Source organism: Plodia interpunctella, chromosome 2, assembly GCF_027563975.2.
Source record: "Plodia interpunctella isolate USDA-ARS_2022_Savannah chromosome 2, ilPloInte3.2, whole genome shotgun sequence".
NCBI classification, from domain to species: Eukaryota; Metazoa; Arthropoda; class Insecta; order Lepidoptera; family Pyralidae; genus Plodia; species Plodia interpunctella.
This window is the reverse complement of record NC_071295.1, coordinates 4,086,274-4,112,407: the sequence shown is the minus strand read 5'-3', so window position 1 is coordinate 4,112,407 and position 26,134 is coordinate 4,086,274. Positions and strand designations below refer to the sequence as shown.

General features: G+C 33.8%; 3 protein-coding genes across 13 annotated transcripts in view; 1 reads left to right on the top strand and 2 right to left on the bottom strand.

Annotated features, from left to right (window-relative positions):
* Positions 1-15: 15 nt before the first annotated feature.
* LOC128678832 (uncharacterized) lies at positions 16-4,252 on the bottom strand. Its single transcript, XM_053760665.2, has 3 exons — positions 4,161-4,252; positions 2,942-3,100; positions 16-2,522 (listed from the first exon to the last, which is right to left on the bottom strand). The coding sequence occupies exons 1-3, from the start codon at positions 4,173-4,175 to the stop codon at positions 1,824-1,826; spliced, it is 873 nt and encodes a 290-aa protein (XP_053616640.1). The 5' UTR covers positions 4,176-4,252; the 3' UTR covers positions 16-1,823.
* A 338-nt stretch (positions 4,253-4,590) lies between these two features.
* LOC128678043 (uncharacterized) lies at positions 4,591-5,959 on the bottom strand. Its single transcript, XM_053759291.1, has 3 exons — positions 5,821-5,959; positions 5,383-5,515; positions 4,591-4,800 (listed from the first exon to the last, which is right to left on the bottom strand). Exons 1-3 carry the CDS (start codon positions 5,935-5,937, stop codon positions 4,598-4,600), a joined length of 453 nt encoding a protein of 150 aa, XP_053615266.1. The 5' UTR covers positions 5,938-5,959; the 3' UTR covers positions 4,591-4,597.
* Positions 5,960-7,379: 1,420 nt separating this feature from the next.
* Positions 7,380-26,134, top strand: part of LOC128674696 (cytosolic carboxypeptidase 1-like) — a 55,498-nt gene continuing 36,743 nt past the window's right edge. For 2 of the 11 annotated variants that reach the window (XM_053753533.2, XM_053753515.2), the window contains exons 1-20: positions 7,381-7,577; positions 8,063-8,125; positions 10,005-10,142; positions 18,056-18,138; positions 18,224-18,314; positions 18,460-18,537; positions 19,295-19,462; positions 19,774-19,905; positions 19,993-20,124; positions 20,621-20,764; positions 21,081-21,278; positions 21,360-21,627; positions 21,736-22,019; positions 22,151-22,346; positions 22,666-22,785; positions 22,939-23,065; positions 23,269-23,476; positions 24,053-24,225; positions 24,508-24,645; positions 25,414-25,592. In XM_053753533.2, the coding sequence (XP_053609508.1) occupies positions 7,571-7,577; positions 8,063-8,125; positions 10,005-10,142; positions 18,056-18,138; positions 18,224-18,314; positions 18,460-18,537; positions 19,295-19,462; positions 19,774-19,905; positions 19,993-20,124; positions 20,621-20,764; positions 21,081-21,278; positions 21,360-21,627; positions 21,736-22,019; positions 22,151-22,346; positions 22,666-22,785; positions 22,939-23,065; positions 23,269-23,476; positions 24,053-24,225; positions 24,508-24,645; positions 25,414-25,592 (2,927 nt within the window). In that variant the 5' untranslated portion in view covers positions 7,381-7,570. Of the gene's footprint in view, positions 7,578-8,062; positions 8,126-9,008; positions 9,118-10,004; positions 10,143-16,792; positions 16,953-18,055; positions 18,139-18,223; positions 18,315-18,459; positions 18,538-19,294; positions 19,463-19,494; positions 19,666-19,773; positions 19,906-19,992; positions 20,125-20,620; positions 20,765-21,080; positions 21,279-21,359; positions 21,628-21,735; positions 22,020-22,150; positions 22,347-22,665; positions 22,786-22,938; positions 23,066-23,268; positions 23,477-24,052; positions 24,226-24,507; positions 24,646-25,413; positions 25,593-26,134 lie in introns of those variants that run through there. The other 9 variants (XM_053753572.2, XM_053753541.2, XM_053753524.2 and 6 more) reach the window with 8 other exon arrangements.

The following is a 26,134-nucleotide window of genomic DNA, read 5'->3' as shown; positions in this document are numbered from 1 at the left end:
ATAATAATGAACATATTGATAGTAACAGGTTTACTTTGTTCTTTCGGTGAGTAATTGGAGCATCCGAAGTCAGCTCTGTGAGTGTTTGTTGTAGCGTACCGATGAGAATCTCATTTTCTTTCATTCAAGTACTGGTCGGAGACGGTTGGCGAGCTGTTCCTGCTAATACGGCTATGTATGCCATGCAAGCCAGTCGCTTGGGCATCCCAATGCCAAAGAAAGCTGAGAGGGCACCCAGAAGTAAGAAACATTTCACAAGAATTGTATCGGAGATTTTATATCTTGATGTATTTAATTAATGTGTATTGTTTTATTTTATTTAAGCATATCTACATTCTATCTACAAATTTGGTCATTGTACTAGTGATATGATAAGCCCAAGTTTTTTGAGGAAAAGGACAAACATGACTGTAAGAACATGGCGTGAAGCGAAGTACTCCCATTACGTCTATGTAAGTTGATCTGATGCTTATTTATTCCGTTCCCAGTATTTAACATTCGACAACAGTGTTAGCAATAATACCTATACTCGATAACAAAAAGAAATACTCCTACAGAGTAAAGAGTAATATTTACTAGTATTTATATGTATACAATCGAACTACTGGGAAATTTCTTCAAACCCTTACCCTATCTGTCCTTATGGTAAGACAACTAATAACTTCTCCCAGGACATCAAAAATAAAATTCCCAATATATATATGGCTTTAGCCCTTGATTCACTCGAAATATGAACAAATATTTTATTTTCAGTTACTTGAGGATAGACATACTCAGCAGGTTGAGCTCCAGTGTGTGGTGATGAAAATTTTCGTCCCGATGCAATACGTTTTCTTCAGGGGTCGAGTACCCATGTACTACTGCCAAGGCCAGGCACATGTACTAATGTTAAATACTATTAAAAAGGTTGAAATACATGAGTTTTACATTCATATAGCATTTGGGTTGTTAGCTCGTTTTGAATTCGAATTTTATCATCCAAAAAAATCTTTATATATGTAAAAATCAAATTGTTTTTCTTATTTACGTGTCAATATTTTCCATTGTACTTTTTAGTGCTTGATAAATTTTTTTAGTAAAAAATTACAAATAAAATAGTGCAAAATAAAATTGGTGTGGCCCAAAAATAGAGGAACGTCACCGGTGCAGCCACCGAAAGCGCCACTGAAGCATATTTAAATCGTAATGGAGACATTTGAACAATTCTTTATCGAAAATCAAAATCAAATATATCAAGCAAGATATTAAATTATATGGGTTTATATAAATATCTTTTGTATTAAATTGAATTAAAAATAAAATCATTAGTTTAATACTTATGTACCTTAAAAGCTAGCTTGCCTGGTCATCACTTAAATGTACGACACATTACAGTGCTCAAAAACGTAAAATAATTTTTACTTTAAGTGCTTTTATACAATCTAAATTAATAATAAATAAAATATTATTAACATGTATCTTTTCCTTTGTTAGGTATATTGTTATTCATTTCTTCGTCGCAGTTTTAGATAAGGCTTGTAAATTTTAATTCAGTGAACAAGTTTTTCAAATGTTCCTACTCTTAACCTTTCCTCACAAAATGCATATAACAATACATAAAGCTCACATAATAAAATAAATAAATTGTTTGATCAAATCCTACCACAACACCCGTTGTTGTACGGACGGACGAATTCGACTTAGAATAATATTATGAAGACGACTCATAATTACATACATACGTTTTGGAACTTATTTATTTATTGAATACTGAAAATAATATTAAACTAAATAAGTAGTAGTTAAACTTAAGGAACTAACGGATAAAAAATGTTATATAAAAATTATGCAGCATCTACAGATATAGAGTCTTCATCATCAACACCCTTATCACTGTTATCCGCCGACGGGAAGCTGGTCGGCGGGGAAGGAGTGGGTTGGGGGAAAATCTGCGATGGAAACTGTGGGAATTGTGGGTAAGAGCCTTGCGGGAATTGTGGTTCTTGTGGATATTGAGGAATTTGAGGAAAGGGTGGCTGCTGCGGGGCTTGTGGATATGATACTCCGGTGTTATCCTGTTGAGGTTGCTCGGTCGGTGGTGGAATGGAACCTTGAGGAGGCAATCCTGGGAGGATTGACTGTGGTGGCGATTGTGGCTTCGTATTCTGGTTAGAATCATCCTTTTCTGGTGGGAATTCTGCCGAATCGACGACCGCGGTGTCAGAATCTCCTGAAGGTTGAGACGGGAAACTTGGTAGGTCTGACAAGGGTTGTTCAGGTGTTATGGGGGCAGCTGGGGCTGTTGGGTATAAGATACCTCCAGGTGGATAATATGAACCTCCTCCGGGGATTAGTGCTCCACCAGATGGGAAAAGAGACGCACCGGGAGGTAAATATGAACCGTCAGCAAAGAAAGTGCCTCCGTCTGGGTAAAACGATCCTCCTGTTATCGGATAATAGGCAGGTTGAAAAGGACTAAATTGACTAAGCTGTGGCTGGTACACGAGTTGAGGGTGGTATCCTGACAGCGTTGAGAAGGGTACCTGAAAAATATTAATTTTCTATATTATTACTTCTATTTAAATATTTAAATGAACAATTATATTAAATGAATCATAAGGGCACACATTTTATTTATTTATGTTGTACTCTCAGATGTAATAAACATCTGAGAATAGCTAACTGACACCGGCTATAGGTTCCTAAATTTAGCAACACTTCGAATTTTAGCCGTAACAAATAATTTTTAAAAAGGACAAGAGCATGATGAAATTGATAATGAATTATAAATCAACGATAATACTTAAGGCTGAACTAAACATGCCGAAAACCATATAAAAATTTTATTATGATGTACTACGCAATAAAGAGAATCAGGGTAAGTATATCAGACATACATTGGACTGCCATTTGTAGGAATAATTAGGAAAACGTCCATGGATTGACAAGAAATATTACTCACAGAATTTATGTATTGTGTGGTTGAGAAGGCTGTGGTCTTAGTGTGGGGTGGTGTGAAGGCCAGCAGTTGCCGAGAAGCCCTCCCGCCAGGCCAGGCTACACTGGAGCCTGCGGTGCCGGCGCGCGCCGCCAGGACACAGCACACTAAAGTCACCAGCACCTGGATCACAATAGGATTTTAATACATTGAAAGTTTTTAAAACATTTTCACTTTTATTTTGACATTTTTCTTTTTAAGTTCATTGGCATTATATGTTACAGACCTAACTAGATTTTAAATAATATTTTTATTACCTAAGTATACCATTTGAATTCTTATACTCAAATCAATTTTAGGGCTTATGACTCGTACACTAAAATATGCTTTGCTTTAACCAAATACATAAGGTTTTTTTCTTCTAATACTTCCATTTTCATTGCATTTATAATATTCATACTAAATAAATGCGAAATTCTGTCTATGTACGCTTTCACAACTAAACAGCTTAGTCGATTATATAATGAAATTTGGAATAAATATAGTTAATGACGCGATGTCAAATATATAAGCTACGGCGGGCGGAACTGCGGGCAACAGCTAGTTAAGATAACTAATAAAATTTATTCCCCTACTACATTGTATTGTGTAAAGCCTACTTATGTAGGGCAGGGATAGTTTTCCTATCATATACATTATATTCGCTACTACTACGTTTTTTTTTACGTGTTCACATCACCGATTACTAGGTAGATGGCATACATCACTCTGATGAAAATTAGTTCTATAAAGTAAAATATTAGAAAAAAAACAAACAATAATGGTAAGCTCTTCGGACATTATAAGGAAGTTTTGTTTCGGCATTTTTTCTCAACAGTGATCGTTTCGGAATGCCTGTAGTATGTAGCTTTTTGAAAAATTACTATATAATATATCATTTGACGTGAAAAAGTGCTTGCGTACGTCTAATTTCTAAGCATCCGTGGAAACGATTTTTACAACAGGAGATAAAATCACTTTTCATTTTATACTCCGTCAGATAAACGTTATTCTATACATTACAGGTACTAGGTACTATTTAATTCATCCATTATGTAAGACACGGCACATTAAAAATCCACATGACGATTTTATAACACACGAAATAAATGTTTTATTAGCACGGATATTCAAAACGATATACACACTGATCACGCACAAACACATTTTTAAACTAGTTTTTAGGAGCTTGGAGGCTTCGTACCTTCATTGGAAGCATTGATGACTATATGTGTATAATAAGCGCGGAGATCGAATTGACAGCTCTTATATACCATGTGAAGAACTATACGCCCGCCCACAATAAAAGAAAGAAAGTCACTGACATGCCTTGATACTTGAATAGGCATCGTAACATCAGAAGAAAATAGTGCATTTTATTATTTAAAATATTATGCTTTAACATTTTATTATTTTATTACATTCAAAAAAAAATTTTTTTTGCTTTTCTTTGTCTTCGAAATATAACGTAATCATAGTTCTCCCAATAGATTATTTAATTACCATGAATCCTCACGGTTTATAATGAATTAATAAATTAGGATTTTTTGGCTATGTATGATATTTAATAAAACAATGATCATTATGAAAAAAGAAACTATTTATTTATTTTATTCTAGTCTCCATATATTTAAAGAGTAGCTATTTATTGTCTTCATCTTTTTCTTTAGGGAATATGAACTCTCCAATTCTCCGCTTCAACATGACGACCACAGGCTTGGGAACATCGGGGTGCAGGGGGTGCGCGCCGCCCACATAGACATCCCTCCACATGTTAGCCCACATTTGTAGGAACAAAACAAGAAGCTTTAATTGACCCATCTTCGTAGCTTCTCCAAATTTACCTGAAATAAATAAAATAAATAGAAATAAATAAGTACATTTTTCGATGTCAACTATTTCTTTTTTCGCAAGTAAAAAATATCTGTTGAATTCCAAACCTCGCCTGGCTTTTACAATGTTCTATGCCGCCTATACCTATATAAACTATCGCCGAACTCAGACACAAATGAATGTACATTGCGTAGTTTCTATGTGAGCTTTTTTACCGCAAGGAAAAACCAGCAATGTACGTGAACCACAATATAGTTCGGCAAATATGGATTTAGGTACAGCATGTGCAATGAATGTAGCAGCGTTGAACAAAACCCATAGTACATAAATGACATTTTTGACACAAGCTTTTATTGTTTTCAGAGAGAGACAAAAAAATCATGTCTGTGCAGTAAATCGCTGAGGAGTTCCTTAAGCCGTTCCTGGGTGCACCATCGGGTTATGCTTGTCATAATAATGTACAATGCATCCCAACTAAGCATACAAGATATCTACTTTAAAATTACATTCCGAGTTCAATGATACATCGCAAGTTATATAAAAGCTGGTAAAAATAGGATGTTAAATTTCCTGCAACTTTCACGAGTACTTACCCACTCCTCCGGCCTGTCGTTTGGTCCGAAGTTTGCCAGTTGTTTTGCTGAAATCTCTATGTATTATTTCCGAAGTTATATTATATATTTCATTGTAAATTGTAGTCATATTCTTATTATCTTCAATGGTTATCTAAAACACGAAATTTATGACATAGGTAGTAGACAAATAAAAAAAAGGATCTGAAATATACATTTGTGCTGGATTATTGCTACTAGCACATAAAATCGACGAAACTTGTGGTTTACAGAATATGTTGTAATTATTACGATGTTTAATCGTAATAATTTTACGCTATATATTTTTTAATCTATTTTACTTCAAACGCTTCGATCTGATTAGGTAACTTTGTGAAAATAAATCAGTATTATCCTGATTCAATAGCAAAACATGGCGGGTAAAACCTAGTTTAATTTCATCATGTAAACATGAAATACCTCTGATTTGTTGGCTTCAGATTCCAGGGGCCTTGTCATAGCGGCATTGAAATATTGCATCACATTTAATAAAACTAAAGCAATGTTGAAATTAACACATGTATTAGTGATTTGCATTGTTAAAGTGTACTTTCCACGAGAAAACTCACGAACGTTTTAACACTACAATAAAATGATTCGAGAGAAATGCTGCTTTTATTGATCTCGTAATATAAACATTACATTGTCTTTTTCATTGGTCATACAATATTAATAACAAACACAAACTCTATCGAAAATATGATTCAACATCGTTCTCTTTAATTCTTAAAAATGTACCGTGGTGGCAACCACGGTACATTTTTAAGAATTTGTGTAATAGAGCCTCGGATGGGGCAAACATTTAAACCTGTAAAAACATTCAGATATGAAAAAACATGATTAACCAACAGAATAAAGTGTTATTTTTGTTATTACTGACTCAACTATATGAAAAAAGTGGTAGTGGTGGAAGAAATAAAAATGTCTATTTTAAATTAGATGTGTTGATACATTAATGCCATAATGAATTACTAGTAATACTTATCATGAAAATACATACTATCACCCAAGATAAAATAAGTATGGCACATAGTAAGTATATAACTATATTGACATTTAAAAGTTAACTACCAACTAACGTATTGCCGTGAACAAACTACTCAAGGCTACTCTAGATCTCAATCGCCCGACATTTGCTACCTATCTCTCATTGACATTTCCACCTAAAGATTACCGTGTTCACTCACACCTTAAAATGCATTTAAATAATAGGTACTACCTATCAGTAGGTCACAGCCTTTGAATTTTCCACAAATTCATTCCAGTGAAGTCTATCCTAAATACTATCATTATAAATATCTTTATCCTATCGTTATTTCTTATCAAACTTTTTTTATTTCTATGAACACTTAATAATATTTTTTTTACTATGGTGCCCGTGGAAGTCTAGCATCATGGTAACCTAAAACCTGAGCTGTATGTTGTTATAAATAGAATTAAGTCACACATACTACATATAGGCAATACTTACAGTACACATACGTAATGCAATTAATGATAAGATGATGCTGCAGGGGAGCCAGTTTGGTTCTGGTGAACTATCATTTGTATTGTATAAAGATAATATTGTAAAATATCTCCAAATAAATCTGTCTATATTCTTTATTTTATAACTATAATATTATAAATGAGAAAGTATTACATGTAGGTCTAGTCAACCCGTTTGGTTGAAAATTTGTAGTTAAGAGTGGGTTCGAGTGGAGATAAAATATACCCTACGTTTTAAATTTCGTATGTATCAAATTCTACCTATGTGCTAAATTTCATCAAAATTAATCTAGTTGATATAATTTTACACTCACATCCAAATCTTCAATATTAGTGGAATAAAGGAAAACCAGAAGTAATAAGGGAATGAAAGAAAATAATGTTGGTTAGCTGGAGTAAGATATATTATGTATCTATGATTTCTACAATTTTGTGAATAAACTTTTTAATGAGTACTGGCTCTTATGACTTTAAATGACTGAAAGTCAAATTGACAAATAAGTGCGTCAGTCAGTGTGTCTCAAAAAGTTGATTATTTACTATTAAATCTGGAATAAATACTTGTAATATTTTCAATGCAAAATAATAGGGTTGATATATTTTTTCATATATTTTCTGAAATGGGAATCGTGAAACAATAATATGAAGAGATTATTAATGTCTCTAAAACTCTATAAGGAAAATGTCAGGTGCGTTTATTCATCAACCATTTTTTTCTTCATGTTCTTTATTTTCTTTGAATGACTACTCGGCATGTGTTTCCCGCTCTAGTATATGGATGCTCCTTATCGTCAAGTGGATATATCGCACGAGACGACAAAAGGACAAAAATCACACGTTCCCCTCAATCAGGCCGATCTGACTGTAAAATCACAGCCGAATCTAAAACGTTTTAAGGTTTATTGATTACGATAAATCCAAGCTTCACGGCGTCATAGCCGCAAATGAAACTTGGAATCCGCGAGAATGGAAGAGACGAAAAACTCAAAAACGAATTAACCAATCTAGATTAAATTTTGCACACTGCATGTGGTTTTTATCTCTATAATGTTACTAGCGGAAATTTATTACATATAAGTAACCAAATTTCTTCATAAAATAAGAGAAAGAATTTAAGCCATTAGTCTTATGACTGTTTATTGGCTTTTAAGTCAAATCATCCTCTTTTTTTCAGTTATAGCAGCGACTGACTCTTCTGCCCAAACTACCGAAGAACTAAAAAAACCAAAAAAAAAATGTAAGTTTGATAATGTGTTTTCCGTCGATTTCATTTATACAACTGACTGCCAAAAATAGGATGAGATTTAAAAAATACCAATAATTAAAATGACTATTATTAGTCTCATGAAAAGAATTGAGGTGTCAAGAGTACAGTATTTTTATTAGAGTGTTAAGGTAAATATAATCGACATACAGCGTGGCAATACAGCCAATATAATGGGAACTTTTGAGCCAGAGTATGATGCGGGGTGGCCTGTTAGATTAATAAAGTATTTGACGAAGCATGTTGCGGATATTTCAAGTTGTATTTAATAGGTACTACACAAATAAAATTATAAAATAAATATAGTACTTTTATATTTAAAATATAATATAATGTAATATACTTAATAATATACGAATAATATATTAAATGAAAATATTGTACGTCGTCGGCGCAAGACGTAAAGAGATTTAATTCGGCTAAACGAGCATGGTCACCATATAGGGTGGTTAGGATCACTGTCCCGGATACACATTGAATTCCACTCGATTCCAGAACTGTCCTGGATACACAGGTTCAATTCCACTCGATTCCAGATGATTTCATTATTATTTTCTTAGAGTTAAAAAAGCATGTGTGATATGTAACTAAACAATTTAAAATTGAAGTCAGTCTTATATTAAGTAATGTTTCATACGTTATTTTTTTTTCCTTTCGCGTGTGTTAATTGCTAACACTGGTGGCATATTATCAAGTCACCTAAAGGCATCTAATATAGACTTTTACGCCTATCTACCGCGTCAACATATATTAGTTGATATTAGATTGTTTTGTAATAGAGCGCCAATTTCCCGACGTGCCGCCCTCCCCCGCGCTCCCTCGCTTTTCCTTTCATCGGGAGCAGTCGGGTTTCGGCCGCCGCGCATTGCCACCGCGTATAATAGACACTCGCATACAACACTATTTAACGACAACAAATCAACATTTGTTACAATTTACCTGGAAGAGGCAGGACCACAAAACACGTACGTTAAATGTCTAATACGTCAAATACCTATTGGTCAAGTATTCTCAGTTCCACAAACGACGACGACCGGTCTCAGTGTCAATGCAAACACGTTGTTTTTAGCATATATTTTCTGATTTATTCTGGGTTATACTAAGTTTAATCTTACCCATTGCATTTTCATTCTAGGTCGCTAATCTCAATACATGGTTAAGGCTGTGGAAATAATTTGCATACTAAGAACTTATTAGAATTTATTTACATCATAGTCACATATGTCTTGTAAACATTCGAAGTAGGTACAGAGTTCATTGCCCTTCCTTATCAAATATAAAACAGGTATAACTTTTGCATATCGATTTTTGTGTGATAAAACTAAAAGCAAAATTATCAAGTCTTGCCAAAAATATATTTGCCAAAGCAAAACATCAATATATGTAAAACATTTGTTATTTGTTTTAAAGTTGGTAATGTAATTTTTTTAAATAAAATAGATATGCGTATATAGATATTCTTAATCATTTTAATCATAGTTCATAAGTAAATACTGATTTCTCGAAATATGCTTACTACGCAATATAAACAAAATTTGATAAAAGCTGCAGCCTAAACTTAATTGCATTGCGTTTTTTTGCCTTACATTAAATAAATACAAAAAAATAACTTTGAATCGAAAAACGTAGTGTGTGGGCACTTTTACACAACTTTCGGTAGGCGAAAAATGTTTACGTTCATTCATCCCGATGCGTTAATAAAAAAAAATTAACTCACATTTAGACATTCACACTTCAATACGAATTGATAGAGTTCGAGATTACTGTTATTTACTTAACCTACCATTACAGAAAACATTTAAATATGTATTGTGGTTGTGCGCTTATACCTCAACGTAGTTTTGGTTTTTAGCAGCATATCGCATGGCGGACGAATCAGCGGTGGACTGCTTGTTCGACCGGCTCCGGCTGCATCAGCAGCGCGCGCCGGACTCCGTGGAGGTGGCGCGGGCTATCACCGCTCGCATCAACGCCAGGCTCACCTCACACGGTAACATCAACCATATGCTCTCATCAACTGGCGAGCAGACAGGCGCTATCACCGCCCGTATCAATGACAAGCTGATCTCATGGTAAAATCAATTATCATCCTCTCACCACCCACCTGATCATTATCATCTTTTGTATCCACTGCTGACCACAGGCCTCTATCATCGACCATGTGACCTGCAGTAAATTTGATGTTGGAATATCTTTATCCGCTCTATTCTGTGTTACATTTCAATTGACAAGCCACTGTATAACAAATACATCACCCCAAATTGATACCTATATTTATATATGTGGTATGTATTCAATACCACTACTTAATGTGTGTCAAGGCGTGACATTTCTTGAATAGAATTTTATCTTATCCTAATGTTATATGTACGGGCTTTGTGAGGCAAGCTGTTGGTTTATGCCATTTTTGAGACTAAGCACACGCAATGATTGCTATTAATATATAAAATGATAAAAAAAACAAATAAATATAGAATGGGTTTAACAGTTCTTTACACGAATCAGTTTTATGTGAGCCTGATTATTAATCAATCGTCCTTATCTTCTGGTATAATCTTCCACCTACACATAACAGTATTTTTCTATCAACATACCATAAAGACCGTAACATAACAATTATGAATAAATGATCACGCTTGTTGTATAAGCTAGATGGTGTTTTAAGTTATTGTCCGGTTTCTTAACTGTTAATATTATATGGATTTGATTTGAACAAATTGAAGTTCATAACATTCAACTATTTTGATAACTCGAAGTCATGTATATAACCCGATTTCCTCGGTTTCTGTGTCCAAACCTTGGTCACCAGTCGGCCTCATCTTCTGCCGACGCCCGTTTGCTTGCTGAGTAGTATAAAAATAAAAAATGTCTCCATTATGTCCATATCTCTTGTATTTTGCAAAAAGGACACACGTGAGTTGATTGAACTTTGTACCCAAACTGAAGATGTGGCAAGATATGGCTATGGCGTCTATGCTACCACCTCCCCTCACTTCCAGAAGAAATAACTAGTTCGTAGATAATTACAAATATATTTTTTTCTTTTGAAAAAATGTGCAGCAGTTTAGAGTGATTTAACCTAATCAACGAACGCACAGACATGGTTACTTTCGCAAATATAATATCAAATGGATGATAAACAGATAAACTCTTCTATTTGAATATAGGATGGATGCGTTCAGTTGGCACCGCCGACACACCATTAATTTGCATGTTTATTGATTTCCTGATCACATTTTCATTTCAAGGTTACCCAACGTTTACCGTTGCTCTCCAATCTACTGATACGAATATCCTGCATAATTATAAACTGGACGATGCGGCCGTATGTATAATTTAACTCGCGTCGTCTAGACTAGATTGTTCGACTATGTCGATGTAGTAGTAAAAGTATCGTGCAATAGTCCTTTAATAATAATAAAATAAATATCATAGATTCTATTTCAAAAAACTAAAACAAACCATTACCACTATATCAACTTTATTCGTACCTAGTAAGTTTTCCTAATGAGGTCACATAAAAAACATCTTAAATACTGATTTTAAATGTTTCATAACTAAAATATAGTATTTAAGCTGATAAATATTATTATTTATTGTATTTCTAAACTTCTTCAAACCACTCTGCATTTAAATAGGGTGCATAAAACGAGATAGAGAAATATTGATTATTAATTTTGATCCAGTGAGTTACATGTTTCTTACAATCGTAAATTCGTATTTCTGGCAAACAGCCGAACATTAACTTTTGACGGCATCTCTCGCTACCTACGGAACAGCAAAAAGTAACTACTAATGAACTAAATGAGTATTTTGTTGCTGGACATTTTAGTCTGTCCTCAGGTTTGCGTAACATCTTAAAACGGTGGCACAGTTTGAAGCCGTTAAATTAAAACTCTTGCTCACTGCCATTTTTACCTTTTAAATAGAAATATTCTTGAAATTATGTGTATTGGACTTCACCAGAATGAAGCAATAGATGTGTTTTAAAAACAAATTGAATATTGATATTCACGTTCGAAATAAATTCTAATTTTGATAACATATTTGCTTTGTCTAAAGTTTTATTACAGTTGAATGAGATCGTAGACCTGGGTATTTGCTATAAATTTCAACCACGTTCCTAAGTAAAAGGCAGTCTCCCAGACAGACGGACAAAGATATGACCCTTTAAGGGTTCCGTTTTTACCTTTTGTTATTCGGATTCCTAAAAATCAATCTTAACAATTGACAAACTTGTTACCTACAAGCGTTCTCTTTTCCAACTGTTAACAAAATAAATTTTATTTGACATTTCTTTTATTTTTGTTTCGATTTCCACCTCGTTGCGTGACAAATGAAACTTGGGGTAGTTTCAATTTCCGAAGTAACCCTTGTGAGTTTTCACGCAACTAATGGCTTTATCATGGCCCATTGCACAACACATTTCAGTTTTTTTTTTAACTATATTAAATTTCTTTGTTTTTTAAGTAGTAATTCTGATATTTTTAACACCCAATCGAAGAAACATATATTAGTAGTAGTAATTGTTCTAAGTGAAATATTAGCTTGTGCACACCATTGACAAATGCAATTTTATTAAGTCTTTAAATTGGTACTTTCAATGTAAAATGCGATTAATTTCAACGTACTAATTAATTACCACTTGTTATTCTCTATTTGTTAGTCACACAGTTTCTTTACCGTAAAATTTTATATTGCACATGTCAAACTTGCACCATTTTAGAAATTTCATATTATTTTACCTTATTGAGTCGTGACAGTACTACGCTAGTAGTATACGCTAGTAGTTTCTATACAATTACAGAAAATAACCATTCACCCTATAGTATATTTCCAAGTGATCGCGTGCCCCAGTTTAATTTTATCGGATCAGATAGGTGCATACATCCTACGATACGCGCTGCAACGCAAATTGAACTTGTTTTGGTGTTAGTGTTTAGTGTTGGCAAGTTCTTATAATTCACTATTTATACATAGATTTTTTATCTGATTTTTGATGTCAAAGTTCTTTATTTACCTTAAGTTTTATAACTAATACTAATCACAAATAACAATCGCCTCGAAATCAATTCAAAGACTACTCGTATGTGTACGAGTACAATCTTTTCTGAGAGTATTCACGTTTCTAACAATCAATGTCTCAACTAAAGTCAAATAAGTATAAACATGCCATATTTACGTTTATATTAGTAACTAGCTTTCCCGCAGCTTCGCCCGCCTTAATTTCTTGCGTCCTCTAATAACGTATGTCAATATCAATCTAGGTTTACAAGTAGTTTTCAAAATTCTGATACAGTTTCACTTCTATGCACTCATAGACCTGCACACTGCACAACGCCAAGGACGCTGCCACTGGCAAAGTACAAAAAACGGCCTGAGTCTACACGCTAAGATGAAGAAGAACGAGTCGCGAAACTCGTATAGTTATCTTACCAAATAGTTATGTAAGCATCAAAATAATTCAGTGCTTGAATAAAGCATACAATAACTATTATTTTGATGCGCACGTTACTTCCATCGCTGACCTACTTGGCTTAACTTGAGGCGTTTACAGTCAAAAATATACGGGCATTTAAAAAGTTTCAAAGTTCTAGAATTCAGAAAGAGTCTCACGTTTATACTGCAATGATATCGCGTGCTTACAGTGTATGCCTTGCAGGGTTTGTACAATGGGCCCTTAGCCAAGACACCACCCATTCCGTGCCGGCTCCGAAGTGTTACCATTAATTTATTTATGTTATTGAGCGTTCTATCCCTATGTTAAGTTTCCGATTGGCGCTATCAGTACCAGGAGCCTATTATCTGGCCCTCCATCTCCATATTTACATAAATATTAACAAACATATATTAGTCACTTAATATGCAAAACATGTCCGCCCGGGATTTCTTGTTAATATAAAGTACTCTATGACTTGCGAAGGGCTGATCTCTATGCAAAATTTCATCTATTAATTAGTTTTAAAAAATACAAATCTTTTAATATTTGTACTTAGATTAATGAATGAATGTTTCCGTTGCTCTGACGTTTCTACGAGTATGAAAATATTTATATTTCATATGTACACATTAATTTCTGATGCCACTTTGAGGAAGATTAAAGGCAATGAAATGGAAACACAAATAAACTAAGTCGATTACAGCAAAAAATATATATTTTGTTCGATTTTCAAACAGATAGTACTCGTGTGCATGAGAACAGCTTTCATACGCTCTCTATTTATGTGTAACAACAATGATATAATCGTAGTAGAGCGGGCGTCTATTTTTGTGTTGGTATAAATCAGCTGTTCCTTGACATTGCTCGGTCGGCCAGACATTGCGGATGCGTTTTTTTTTTTTGACAACCCTAAAACGGAATATATTTTTTATGTAATAGTTAATTATATGAAGTTCTGGATAAGTATTTGGAAAATTTGAATCATTTAAATAACAAAAGGTTTCAAACAGATGAATGGATCTACAAATTAAATAATTAATTGAAATCCATTATCATTCCAACCAACCTCAATTGTAAGAATTTATTTTAGACAATGCACTCCTATATTAGATCACCATAGGTTCTATTAAAATATACCAAAATGTAGAATCTTAACTATTAACATTTAAATCAAGGTCTAATTTTATTGAATTCGAATAATTACCTATACATATAAATTTTAGTATTCTTTTTACACTGAAATCTGAATAACAACTGCGATGAAATATTCAATTAAAAATGCTTGTTACGAAATTTATGGTTACGCCTCTAAATTTTAAATTTTATTTTAAGTAATATCAACTTACAATAATCGTTACGTATGTTAATGTCTAGATAAAAGCCCTTTAAAAAAAAAGATTGAAAAAATATTTCTAGAATCATGATTTTGCTTAATTGAAATATTTATAGTCTCAGTTGATTTGACCATAGCTATTAAAAAAACTCAATGAAACAAGTTATAATAATTTAAACTGTATTTCAAATTAAAAACAATATAAAATGATGTCAATACGCAAAGTAAGATAACATGTGTGCCTTTGTACACGTAGCTATAACAAGACAAACTTTATTTAGTTACTAGTGGTGGCATCCCGGCTTCCTTCTGGTAAAAACATAATAAATTATACACCTTCCTCAATAATCACATTATCTATTGGTGAAAATCGCATGAAAATCCATGCAGTAGTTTTTGAGTTTATCGCGAACAGACAGACAGATGCGGCAAAGGACTTTGTTTTATAATAGGTATATAAGGATTATATAATTATTATTTTTCTTTTTCTTGATTTTATAAACACGTGTGATTAAACATCTTAAATTGTAGAGAATAAACTAAATAGCAGAAGATAAATTATATCGTTCGTTAGCCCTTTGTCCCTTAGATAATTATACGACATAACTGTGCAAGTTTAAGTGCCAATCTAGATTCAAGATTATTTATTTGGCAGCTGGTAACAGCGACATGTTTACAATTCTGTTGGCATTGCCGCGCAATGTTATGATGGGACGCGTACACGCGTGTGGACAACTTGTAACCGTGTATCATATTCATTTTTCAACACAGATTACAATCAGTCTAGCCGAGCTATTTTGTAATTTATCCCTTCATATCAAGTTTATTAGTTTTTATATTACATAATATGTTAGTCTGTACGCTTTATCATATGAGTCCCTGACAACTGATAACATTTTAAACGTTACTTATGTTATAACCCAAAATGATATGGTTTATTAAAATAATAATAAAAAATATTGTAAAATTCGTTTATTTCAGGCATAGTAGGTATTTATTATATCAACAACTTTATTGGACAAAGAAAACAAGGAGATATGACCAGCCATTTAGATCTTATATTGACATTAAGTCTTTGAAGAAAGCAATATCATCATCAGTATACTGAATAGACTACTTCCTCATGAAAGTAGCTAGCGGACATACAAATATTGTTCCCTATTAGTCCAGTAGTAGCAGAGATTATTTAGTGATTTTAAACAAACATAATAGATCTCGAACTCAAACGATACAGTTTCTTACGCACTTTACGTAGCACATTTGTTTTAGAAGCATCCGGAACATTTGGCTGTATTCATTTCCAACGCAAGTGCGTTTGAGAGGTCGCGTCGTCTGTTGCTATGGTGTCAGCATTTTCTTGTATTGTTTAGTATTGCCAGTAATTCATTTTTATTACCCGACATTTGAACGCTTTCATTAACGCTATAACTCGTTAATAGCCAATATTAACATTTGCCAATACAAACATGTTTATAAACAAATGTATTTTAAAAAAATTGCGAGCTTAATTGAAGGCACAGTTTTTTTACACATTTTATTTAAATTTAATTAACAAATTATAAATTGTAGCATCTCCCCTAAACATTCCTCTACACACCAACTTGCCTTCAGCTAGCTGCATGATCAAACACTTAATTAGCACTCATTGAATATAAAATCTAGGATATAACGGTAAATAGTATATATAAGTTAAGAATACGTATCTATAATATCCCTAAAAGAAGGGTGATTGTATAAAATAGTCGCAACCCTACAGAAATTGCCTGGGTATAAGCTGGGAAGTGACGTACTCGCGTGGCTCCCTGGCGCGCCGCCAGCAACGCGGCCGAGACGGCCTGTCAGTGTCACTAATAGGTCATTTACTGCATCCCAAGCATATAAACAACAATGTACTTGAACTAATTTATTGATACTTCCGCATTACCTAGCGATCTATCGACTTTTCAATCAATCTTCTTTAATTATTTATTTTAGCGCTATTGCACAAAAATACTATTGTAAAGCATTTGATGTTTGATTTGAGATTTGTAAGTATAACTTTATGCTTTATATAAGCCTTATATATCAACCTTGGGTCATACAATTAATGTTATTTGGGTGCAAAATATATCCTTTACCAATTTCAAAGATTGTTTTTCTCACTACATACTACCTCACTGAGACAATATCAAATGCATAGACATATTCATGTTATGTGTTCTGTGTAGACGTTTGAACACTCTAGAACGCGACCATTGTCGTATCGCGTCACATCGCGTCTAATGGCAAACTTTATCTCAGTGAAAACTAGGGATGAGCAACAACTTATGATGGCAGATTACTAAAGGTGAAATATTATGAGCATGAAATATGATATGATGAAATTCACACATTAAAATAATATTCGATGTCCATCCAAAGTGAAATGTCGTCTGAAATATATAATAAGTTCGGTTAAAATTAGTTACGTAAATAAATTATGGAACCTATTTTTTTTTTTGCATTTTCATCACTTTAATTTCATCATTCAACTTATAATTTATATGAAATTGAACTCCTGACTCACTACTCCGTCCTACTTATAATAATAGATAGTCATTAATATTCAGCACAAACATAGCACATCTATAGAACGTTACGTTACGTAGATAAATATAATTTAATTGGTTTTGGCAATCCCATACTTCTCTAGCCTCCATATCTCTCTTACTCTCGTGATATCACTAATCACAGGCAGTGACAGGAAGCTGTATGAGTGATTTATTTTGATTAATTGGACAATTACTCGACAATGTTAAATACGTTTGAAAGGAATTTTAAAGCTATTGATGAAGTGGTAAAGACCACTGGACTGGACGACCTCAAAGCAATGACTTTAATTATATTGGGCTTGGAGGATCCAGTTTTACTTCTAGTATTTTTTTGGTAAACCTCTAGAGCATTGTTTATCAATCGTACCACATTTAGTTTATAAATTCTGTTTTCCTTGTATATTATAATATATTTTTGTTAAAGGTTTTACAACTTCACCTTATTTTTATTTATCAAGATACGAAAATGTCACGATGTCTCAACAAATTAATGTTCAATTTTGTACCTATGAGATTTTATTATAACAATATTTAATACAAAAAATGTCACTCATTTACAGATAAACATGTCCGTCAAAGTACACTCGACAAGCTATGGAACAAGCAATCAGGAGCCATACAGATGCTGCTCTCTATATTGGAAGTAAGTTCACCTGTTCATTGACAGGATGTAACATTATTAAAAGAAGATCAGACTTAATAACAGACAGAGTGTATATCTATTTTAGAATTCAAGAGACACTGCAACATCAACCTATATAACATCAATATTAAGGGAAGCTCTATGTTTAAAACAAAGTAAAGGAAAAAAAACATCAGGTCAGTAGACTTTATTTTGAAAATTATAATGATAATCGGTTGGAGCATACAAGGCTATTATGTATAAAAAATGCGAAACAGTCAATAGTTTTGTAGTAATATAACATATAACTATAATTTTCATATTCATTCGATTTTTGGTTAGTCCCTATTGAAGCGTCGACAAACAAGAAGAAGGAAAACAAAAAAGGAAAAGAAAATATAGCTCCTCTTGTAAAAAAGGGTATGTCAACAAGAGTGAGGCTTATTGTAAAAAAATTGCATTATTAATTAAGAATTGGTTTGTCAGATCGCAATTCGCAAAATCTGCAAGTTTATTTACAAAATATAGTTATTAATATATCCATTAAAATTCTTTTAAAATTCGTCTTAAGTTTACAAAATATCTGCCATAGCAATGACATAAATGATATTTAATAGATCATGAATTCGCAGATTTTGCTTATTTATTACTTGTTGGTATTGACGAACTTGTTTGTTATAAATACGTTTGCTATGCCTTGCATGACCTTACTAATTCAAAATTGCAGTTTAGTTCATTGTTCAATTTTCTATATCAAGCAATTTGTTGGCACTTAAATCGATATAAAAGAATGCGGCATATTCGTGATCCTTGCACATATACATTTTTCTCCTACCGCTTTGCTAAACGACCTTTCTGTTCAACTACGACGGACCAGCCCATTGACATTTAAGACGCTCTCTCACTTGACATTGGACAACTTCACAATGCAGCCTTGTAATTTGTAATATTGGAGCAACTGTATATTCAATTGTCATATCACTGCGCTGTTGTGTTCAATCAAATTAACATACACATAGATTAGACAATCGATGTAACAAAGTCGACATTGTAGGCGGCACAAAAATCAGCACTAATAGCATTATCTCCCAAAAGGGCTTCTTTAACATTTCTTGGCCTCGGCAAAAGTAATTAAAGTCAAAATAGAGATGAAAATAGTCGATGTCGATAATTTCAGCAAACAACATGGCAAGGCAGTTATGTGCGCAACACTTCATAGCACTAAATGGGAGTCAGACGATAATCCGCGTTTTGGTCGCGACGCATAGTAAACGCGACGGGAACGTTAGCACCGAGCTGATCGTGCAAGACCTCGTCTGGATTCTTGCTGCGCTCGCGCCTAGAGGTACGGAACCTAATCAAAGCTCTTGCTTCCAGCCAACAACCTCACGCGCCAGCAGTGCATGCAAGATTGTATTGCAATTAAAGGAACCCAAGTAATCATAAAGAAGGTGATATCGACTATGCATGATAAACGTGAACGCCACGCTGGGACAGAATTAATATTGCAAGATCTCATCTGGATTTTGGCTCCGCTTAGCTCACGAGGTCATAACTCGCTAATTCTATGAGTAGCTTTTGTATCAAAGAGCACCATTTTCTATATAATTTATGTGTTTATCCTTGATGTGTTAATTGAGATTATTTTATTTTTAGATCCAAAATTTGCTGTAAAAATAAGGATGCTTGGATGTGTACGGACGATGCATCTTATTCTAAAGGGACATTTTACTGACAACAAACTTATATTTCCCCTATTAGTTATCGTGAAACAACTTGCAAAGAATGGTAAGAAGGTATATTTAGTTTGGTAAATGAAAACTGAGAATGATTGAAAATGATACTAATTTACAAATATATTTTTATATATTTCAGTTGTCACCACATCTATTTTAATTCGAGACGGTGTAATAGCAACATACGAGCGAGTGCTAGCAAGCTTGGGTTTCATTCCTACAGCCAGACTCCGCCTGTGCCTTGACGCTATCGATTACTTCAGCAAAAATAGTTAAGTCGATAATATTATTCAATTCTCTTTACTGTTCAATGTCTCTCTGTCAATGCAAACAAACATTAATGTGATTAATTTATTACCTATAGATTACGAAAACAATAGATCACGCACTTGTCACTACTCGTTGGCATTTATGATTAAACAATGTTTGTTTACCACATTTTTGTTTAGTAATTACAGTTGCATGTTCGGCGAATGTTATGTACACAAAACAAACACATAAGGAGGTTAGAACGGTGGTGATCTAACATATTTTCAGGACATTTGATTTATACGGATGAGATTCAATTTTGAAAACGAAAGTTACTATTAAACTTATACGTATAATGAGACTCTTTACTCCAACTCCGTCGCGTTGCTACCAGTCTTTCAAATATGAGCTTTGCCCAAAACCATAAAGCGCGCGTGCAACTCCCACGTAGCCTTTCTAATCCCTTTATTCGTAATGTCGTGAATGTCACATGAATCACACGTGCGTAACTCACACAGAGGTGTGCTGCATGCAGATCGTGAAGACAGGGCTGTGTAACGTGCTCCTCAGGGTATTCGACCGCTGGGACCGCTACGAGGGCCGCATGAGGCTCAAGATCTGCGCCCACATACTACAGACTCTGCAGCATCTTTGTAATATCAGTACGTATGATCTGTAGTGCTATTATGTGAAATAAGTTGAACTAGATTTCTCTAAAGACATTACATACATTTTAGTCTTCTTTGCCATTTCTGTTCCTAGGATACAGGAAATTAGCAGCTTACAATTAAACTATATTTATAAAATTTTGTAATATATTGTTTAAGTTGTATATCCTAGTATGTTTTATATATTGTAAGAGTATACAACTTGCTACAAAATGCAGAGTCTTGAAGAGATCAACAGTCAATGTTACAGGCTGTGAATAATACAAACCCTAAGAAAGTGATATTCATTAAAATAATATTGATTTTCCAGAGGCCGGCCGTAGATCTCTATGCACGAAAAAGCACGTGCAAACGCTGCACCGATTCTGCTCCCAATGCCCAGACGAGCCGGAGTTTGACGGATTGCTAGCGCGAGTTTGCTCAGTTATCACGCTGTGCCTCAAACACCAGGCACTCCCAGTTCCGGTGTCCAGCCCTGCCACTTTCAATCTTGGTCCCATTCTGAAAGGTAGGCAATAACAAGCTAATACTAAAGCAAAAATCCATCAAGTACATATTTACACTACAAATACAATACTATTATTTACAGGTACGAACGCATCATGGCCTTGTCATGAAGATGAAGAAGAGGCCGCTAATTCAGATTCAAAGACTGTCAACTCTGACCTCGATGACGATGATGATGGCCCAGATACGGACGTAGAAGTCGACGAGTTTCCTGATATTGAATTTGATGAAAACGAAATGAAACCTGACATAAATGATGATGAAAATAAACTTCAAATTAAAAGTGGTGATAGTTTACAAAGCTCACTTTGGATTAATCCTAATGAGAGAGAAATAGAAGACTTAAAAAAGTATGTATATGCATAAATGTTCTTTAACATATTTGTTAAAAATGACAATATGACCTCGTATTTCAGACATACATGTCTCTGAATAATTCCATTAACTTTTTATTGCAGATATTTCATTTACTTCAAAGAGTTTGGCTCCTACAACAAGCAGATAAAATTAGTTAAAAGTCGATCTAACTCCCGCGGTTCTATATTAGAAGATTTTCTTGTATCTCAGCAGCAACATACGCAGGGGCAGGTGCAAACTGTAAACAGAATCGGGCCCTCATACCTCAACCTTTCTCTCACTGCCGTTTTGGGAAACACAGACTATGATAATTTAATGACTTCACCAACACCATCTTTTCTACAAGGCCAAAGTTGTTACCCTCAAAAAGTCCACGAAAGCACTTGTGAGTATCATATAGTAAACAAAAGTAATACTTATATTTATAGAAAATATCGTTTTACACGACGCAAATCTGTTTTGTTAAAGACTACAAAATCTTGGTCACTTATTATGAATACAACGTTATATTTTCAGCGACGACATCGTGTTCCTCTTTAAAGATTCATAAAGATATTTCAAAATACAGCTCCTTCGCTAGTATATATTCTACAATATCGTCGAGAGTAAAAAGTGTCGTGCCTTTTGTCAAAGTGGCCTATCCTGACATGATGGGTGGTCAAGGCTCCAATCAGCCGGAACCTTTGAATAAAATGGAACGATCAGCTTGCAGGTAAGAGCTACAATCATTTAAATTATTGATTAATGGTCAGGAGGGATTAAAAAAGCTAATTATTTCGAGAAATCTTTGCACTCATATGATGTTTATCTACTTCATACATTTATGTATTTGAATTTGTGGACTTATGTAGATTTATACCTATATAAATCTACATATTACTAGAGTAGGTTGAAATATAGGATCTACCTATAACAAAGAAATGCAAATTTAAGATTTCTTTGATAAGCTCCAATTTGCCTCAATATTTATATATAATTATTAACAGATGCTCGATTTAACTATGTACCTTTCCTTAATCTATCAATTTCAGAACAAAACTACTATCTTGCGTGGACAGAGCGATAAATCCAGAAGCGTATATGAACGAAATAGTGTACGATTTAGACCAAATTTGCAGTTCATTGAATCCAGAAACTGCCATACAAAGAAGGTAAATATAAAACAATCGTTTTCGATCTTTAGTATATATTTTTTATTTATTGTCTACCAAATGATTACGCTATTTACGATAAGAGACATCAAAAAAAACTTTTTTAAATTATAGTCATTCATGACTACAATATGATATGATGTTTTTTTTCAGCTCTGATAATGTTTTATCAGTCTTAACAAACACAGATGAACAAGAAATTACAAAGCTTAATAACTTTTCTTCAAGACTGAATTTTGAATCCAGATTCGAATCAGGAAATCTCAGAAAAGCTATTCAGGTAATAACAACATCGAATAATAGTTTATGTACGAAGAATATTTTTTTGTAAGACTATGGTTATATTTTTTGTGCACAGGTTATATATTGTTTATTATGATAAAGCTATGTTCGTTAGTGATATTCATAACTATCATAAATAGGAGGTTATCTTCTGCTCTTTTTCCGGATTCAGCAAAAAAATAACTTTTTCATTAACTCCAGATAGGTCCAAGAGAGTACGAACTTATTCTGATGCCTGATGTCAACTCCACGAAAAGACACCAATGGTTTTACTTCGAAGTGCGGAATATGCAGGCGGGACGATCTTACACTTTCAACATCGTGAACTGTGAAAAATCTGACAGCCAGTTCAATTTCGGCATGAAACCAGTCCTTTATTCTGTAAGAGAAGCCACCAATGGAAGAGCAGGTATGAAAACTGATTTGTAACAGTAAAATTAGAAGTTATATAAATATTTAAGTTTATAATTGATTAATTGCACTGAATTTAAATTTAAGTTTACTATAATTAAAACTTAGAATAAACTTAAAACTCATCTCAAGTTTTTGTTAGTGTTAGCTGCTGCTCCTATTTTTAATCTTGCCTAGTGTCAAAATATTGTTTAGTTTTGAGTTCATATATTGTGTTTTGTTTTAGGATTGTTTTGTACTTTTATAATCTGCAAGTATTGTTTGTCATTAAGATGTTGTGCAATTAGCTTTTTATAATTATGTTGGTAGTGTATATATCATTATTGTAACAATTGTCGACAAACCAAATAAAAAAACTAGGCGTTTTCGTTGGAATGCCAATTACGTTCTAAATAAGAAATTTAACAGCTTGAAAGTGGTAGAAAAGCTAATAATGTATATTTATAGCTTCTACCACGCGTATAAGCTATAAATAGTACACATTTAATAAAAATATAGAAACAAAACCTTCTATGCTTTTATAATCTTAGCTACAATACCATAATTTACACACATAACATTCATTCAATTCCAGGGTGGATTCGAGCCGGTTCGGACATCTGCTACTACCGTAACAGCTACCACTACGCGAACCAGAAGAACCACAACAAGTGCTACCTCACCGTCACCTTCAATATCGAGTTCCCTCACACCAACGACGTCTGCTACATCGCATATCACTTCCCTTATACCTACTCTATGATGATGGTATGCTTTAAATTAAAACTGTGACTCGAAGATGTTTTATGATAAATTTTTGGATCATTAAACAATTTATTTGCCTGACACCTGTATTACTCTTATTAATTTTTAAAAGAGATTAATATTATTATTGGGATTATGACTGATTTAACAACGTAAAAACGCAAAAAATATATATATATATACAAAGGCATCAAGCCTTTCTATCTTTAGGATTTTAAAATAACACCCTTAATACCCATCCATAAGGAAATATCTCCAAGCTACAATTTCATTATGCTCTTCCAGGCAAAGATCTTGCAGTGGAGCTTGCAGATGCCCGCCGGGGTGTACCTCCGCGCGGAGCCGCTGTGCTACTCACTTAACAGCAATGAAATACCTCTGCTCACCATATCTTCTGAAGACAATACGACGAGCCCTATAGCTGTATGTATACAAATACATATTTTACTATTTTGAGTTCTATAGCTTAATATAGATTTCATCTCTTATTAATCAGTACAAGATTAATTAACAATTCATTAGCAGGTAAGATTAGATTTTGTTTTAGGAGTTGTCATGTTGAATACATTTTGCTACGCCTGTCCTTTTCTAATCTAAAATACTGTCTTTAGGATTGTCGCTCTCACGTACTCTAACTACCAATTATATGTTCCAATAATTACTGGGGAAATATCTCTCATTTCTTTTAAAATCCAAAATTTAGGCCGCTAAACGAGTACAATAGAACATGTAGCTTACTACATAACGGTACACACATAACGTCCCATTAAGGGACTACTGAGTTAGATGGATTTCTTTTCCTGTTGATTAATTGGACTTTCCCAATCATCAAGCAAGAGCAGACGTATCCCATGGAGGGACCATGGGATAAGACTGCTCTTGCTATCACCATTACTATTATTTTGTTTCTATGTGTTTTCTTATGCAATAACGACTATCAAAGAAATAAACGTTATGGTATAGGAAGAAGATAATACGACCCTAAAGATTGAATATTATAGTGTCTTTACTCGACAGTAAACAAACAGGGGTTTATGCAAAAACTGCTTTTTAATAGTAGCTCTTATGACGCATGAGCTATCGAGTTATCTGTAGAAAAATTGACACTCGCTTATTGATTTCATGACCGAGACATTCACCCTTCATATCATAGCGTCTTTGCTCAGCAGTAATCCGGATTATTGATTTCAGGACAGAGAGATAGTGTTCCTAACGGCACGCGTGCACCCAGGGGAGAGCAACGCATCCTGGGTGATGGACGGCACGCTGGGCTTCCTACTCGGCGACACCGCTGCGGCCGCCGCGCTGCGCACAAAGTACGTCTTCAAGATCGTGCCTATGCTCAACGTCGAGGGCGTCATCAACGGCTGGTGAGTATTTCTTTATTAAAAGAAAATGCACATTTCTATGAGTTAGAGTGAGTACATTTTAGTTATTAATGAGTTAAAGACTGTTGCACTTTCTGATATAATACCGTGCTATATCTGACAAATAAACTAACTGCTAGATAAATACCTGAAGTTATTTGCCAGAAGTCCTATCCAATATTGGAGGGCGTTATCAACAGCTGGTGAGTGCTTTTTTATTAGAAAATTTACAATTTATTTATGAGTTAGGGCCTGTTGCTCCATTTTTTCATATAATATTATACAGTATTCTGACAAATAAACCAGCAGCTAGATACATTTGCCTGAGTTTATTTGCCAGCTAGCTCTCTCTCTCCAACACTTGCGAAATGCAATTTTAACGCTATATGTTCGATATATTATCTTATACCTTATGTATTTGACATTTTATCAACAAACAATCAAACAGACCGTTGGTATTACCCAAAATCTGCTGAATTGTTTTGTCTAAAAAGATTATTTAGGAAAATAACAGTACATAATAACTTAGATTGAATAAAATGAAA

Bases quoted from the DNA above. Each gene is read 5' to 3' on its own strand.
- LOC128678832 (XM_053760665.2), bottom strand. The intron at 2,523-2,941 runs GTGAGTAATATT...AATATTTTTCAG, and splicing joins CCACACAATACATAAATTCT to GTACCCTTCTCAACGCTGTC.
- LOC128678043 (XM_053759291.1), bottom strand. From the start codon at position 5,937: ATGCAAATCACTAATACATGTGTTAATTTCAACATTGCTTTAGTTTTA. The intron at 5,516-5,820 runs GTATTTCATGTT...TTCGTGTTTTAG, and splicing joins CTGAAGCCAACAAATCAGAG to ATAACCATTGAAGATAATAA. The intron at 4,801-5,382 runs GTAAGTACTCGT...TATTTATTTCAG, and splicing joins ACGACAGGCCGGAGGAGTGG to GTAAATTTGGAGAAGCTACG.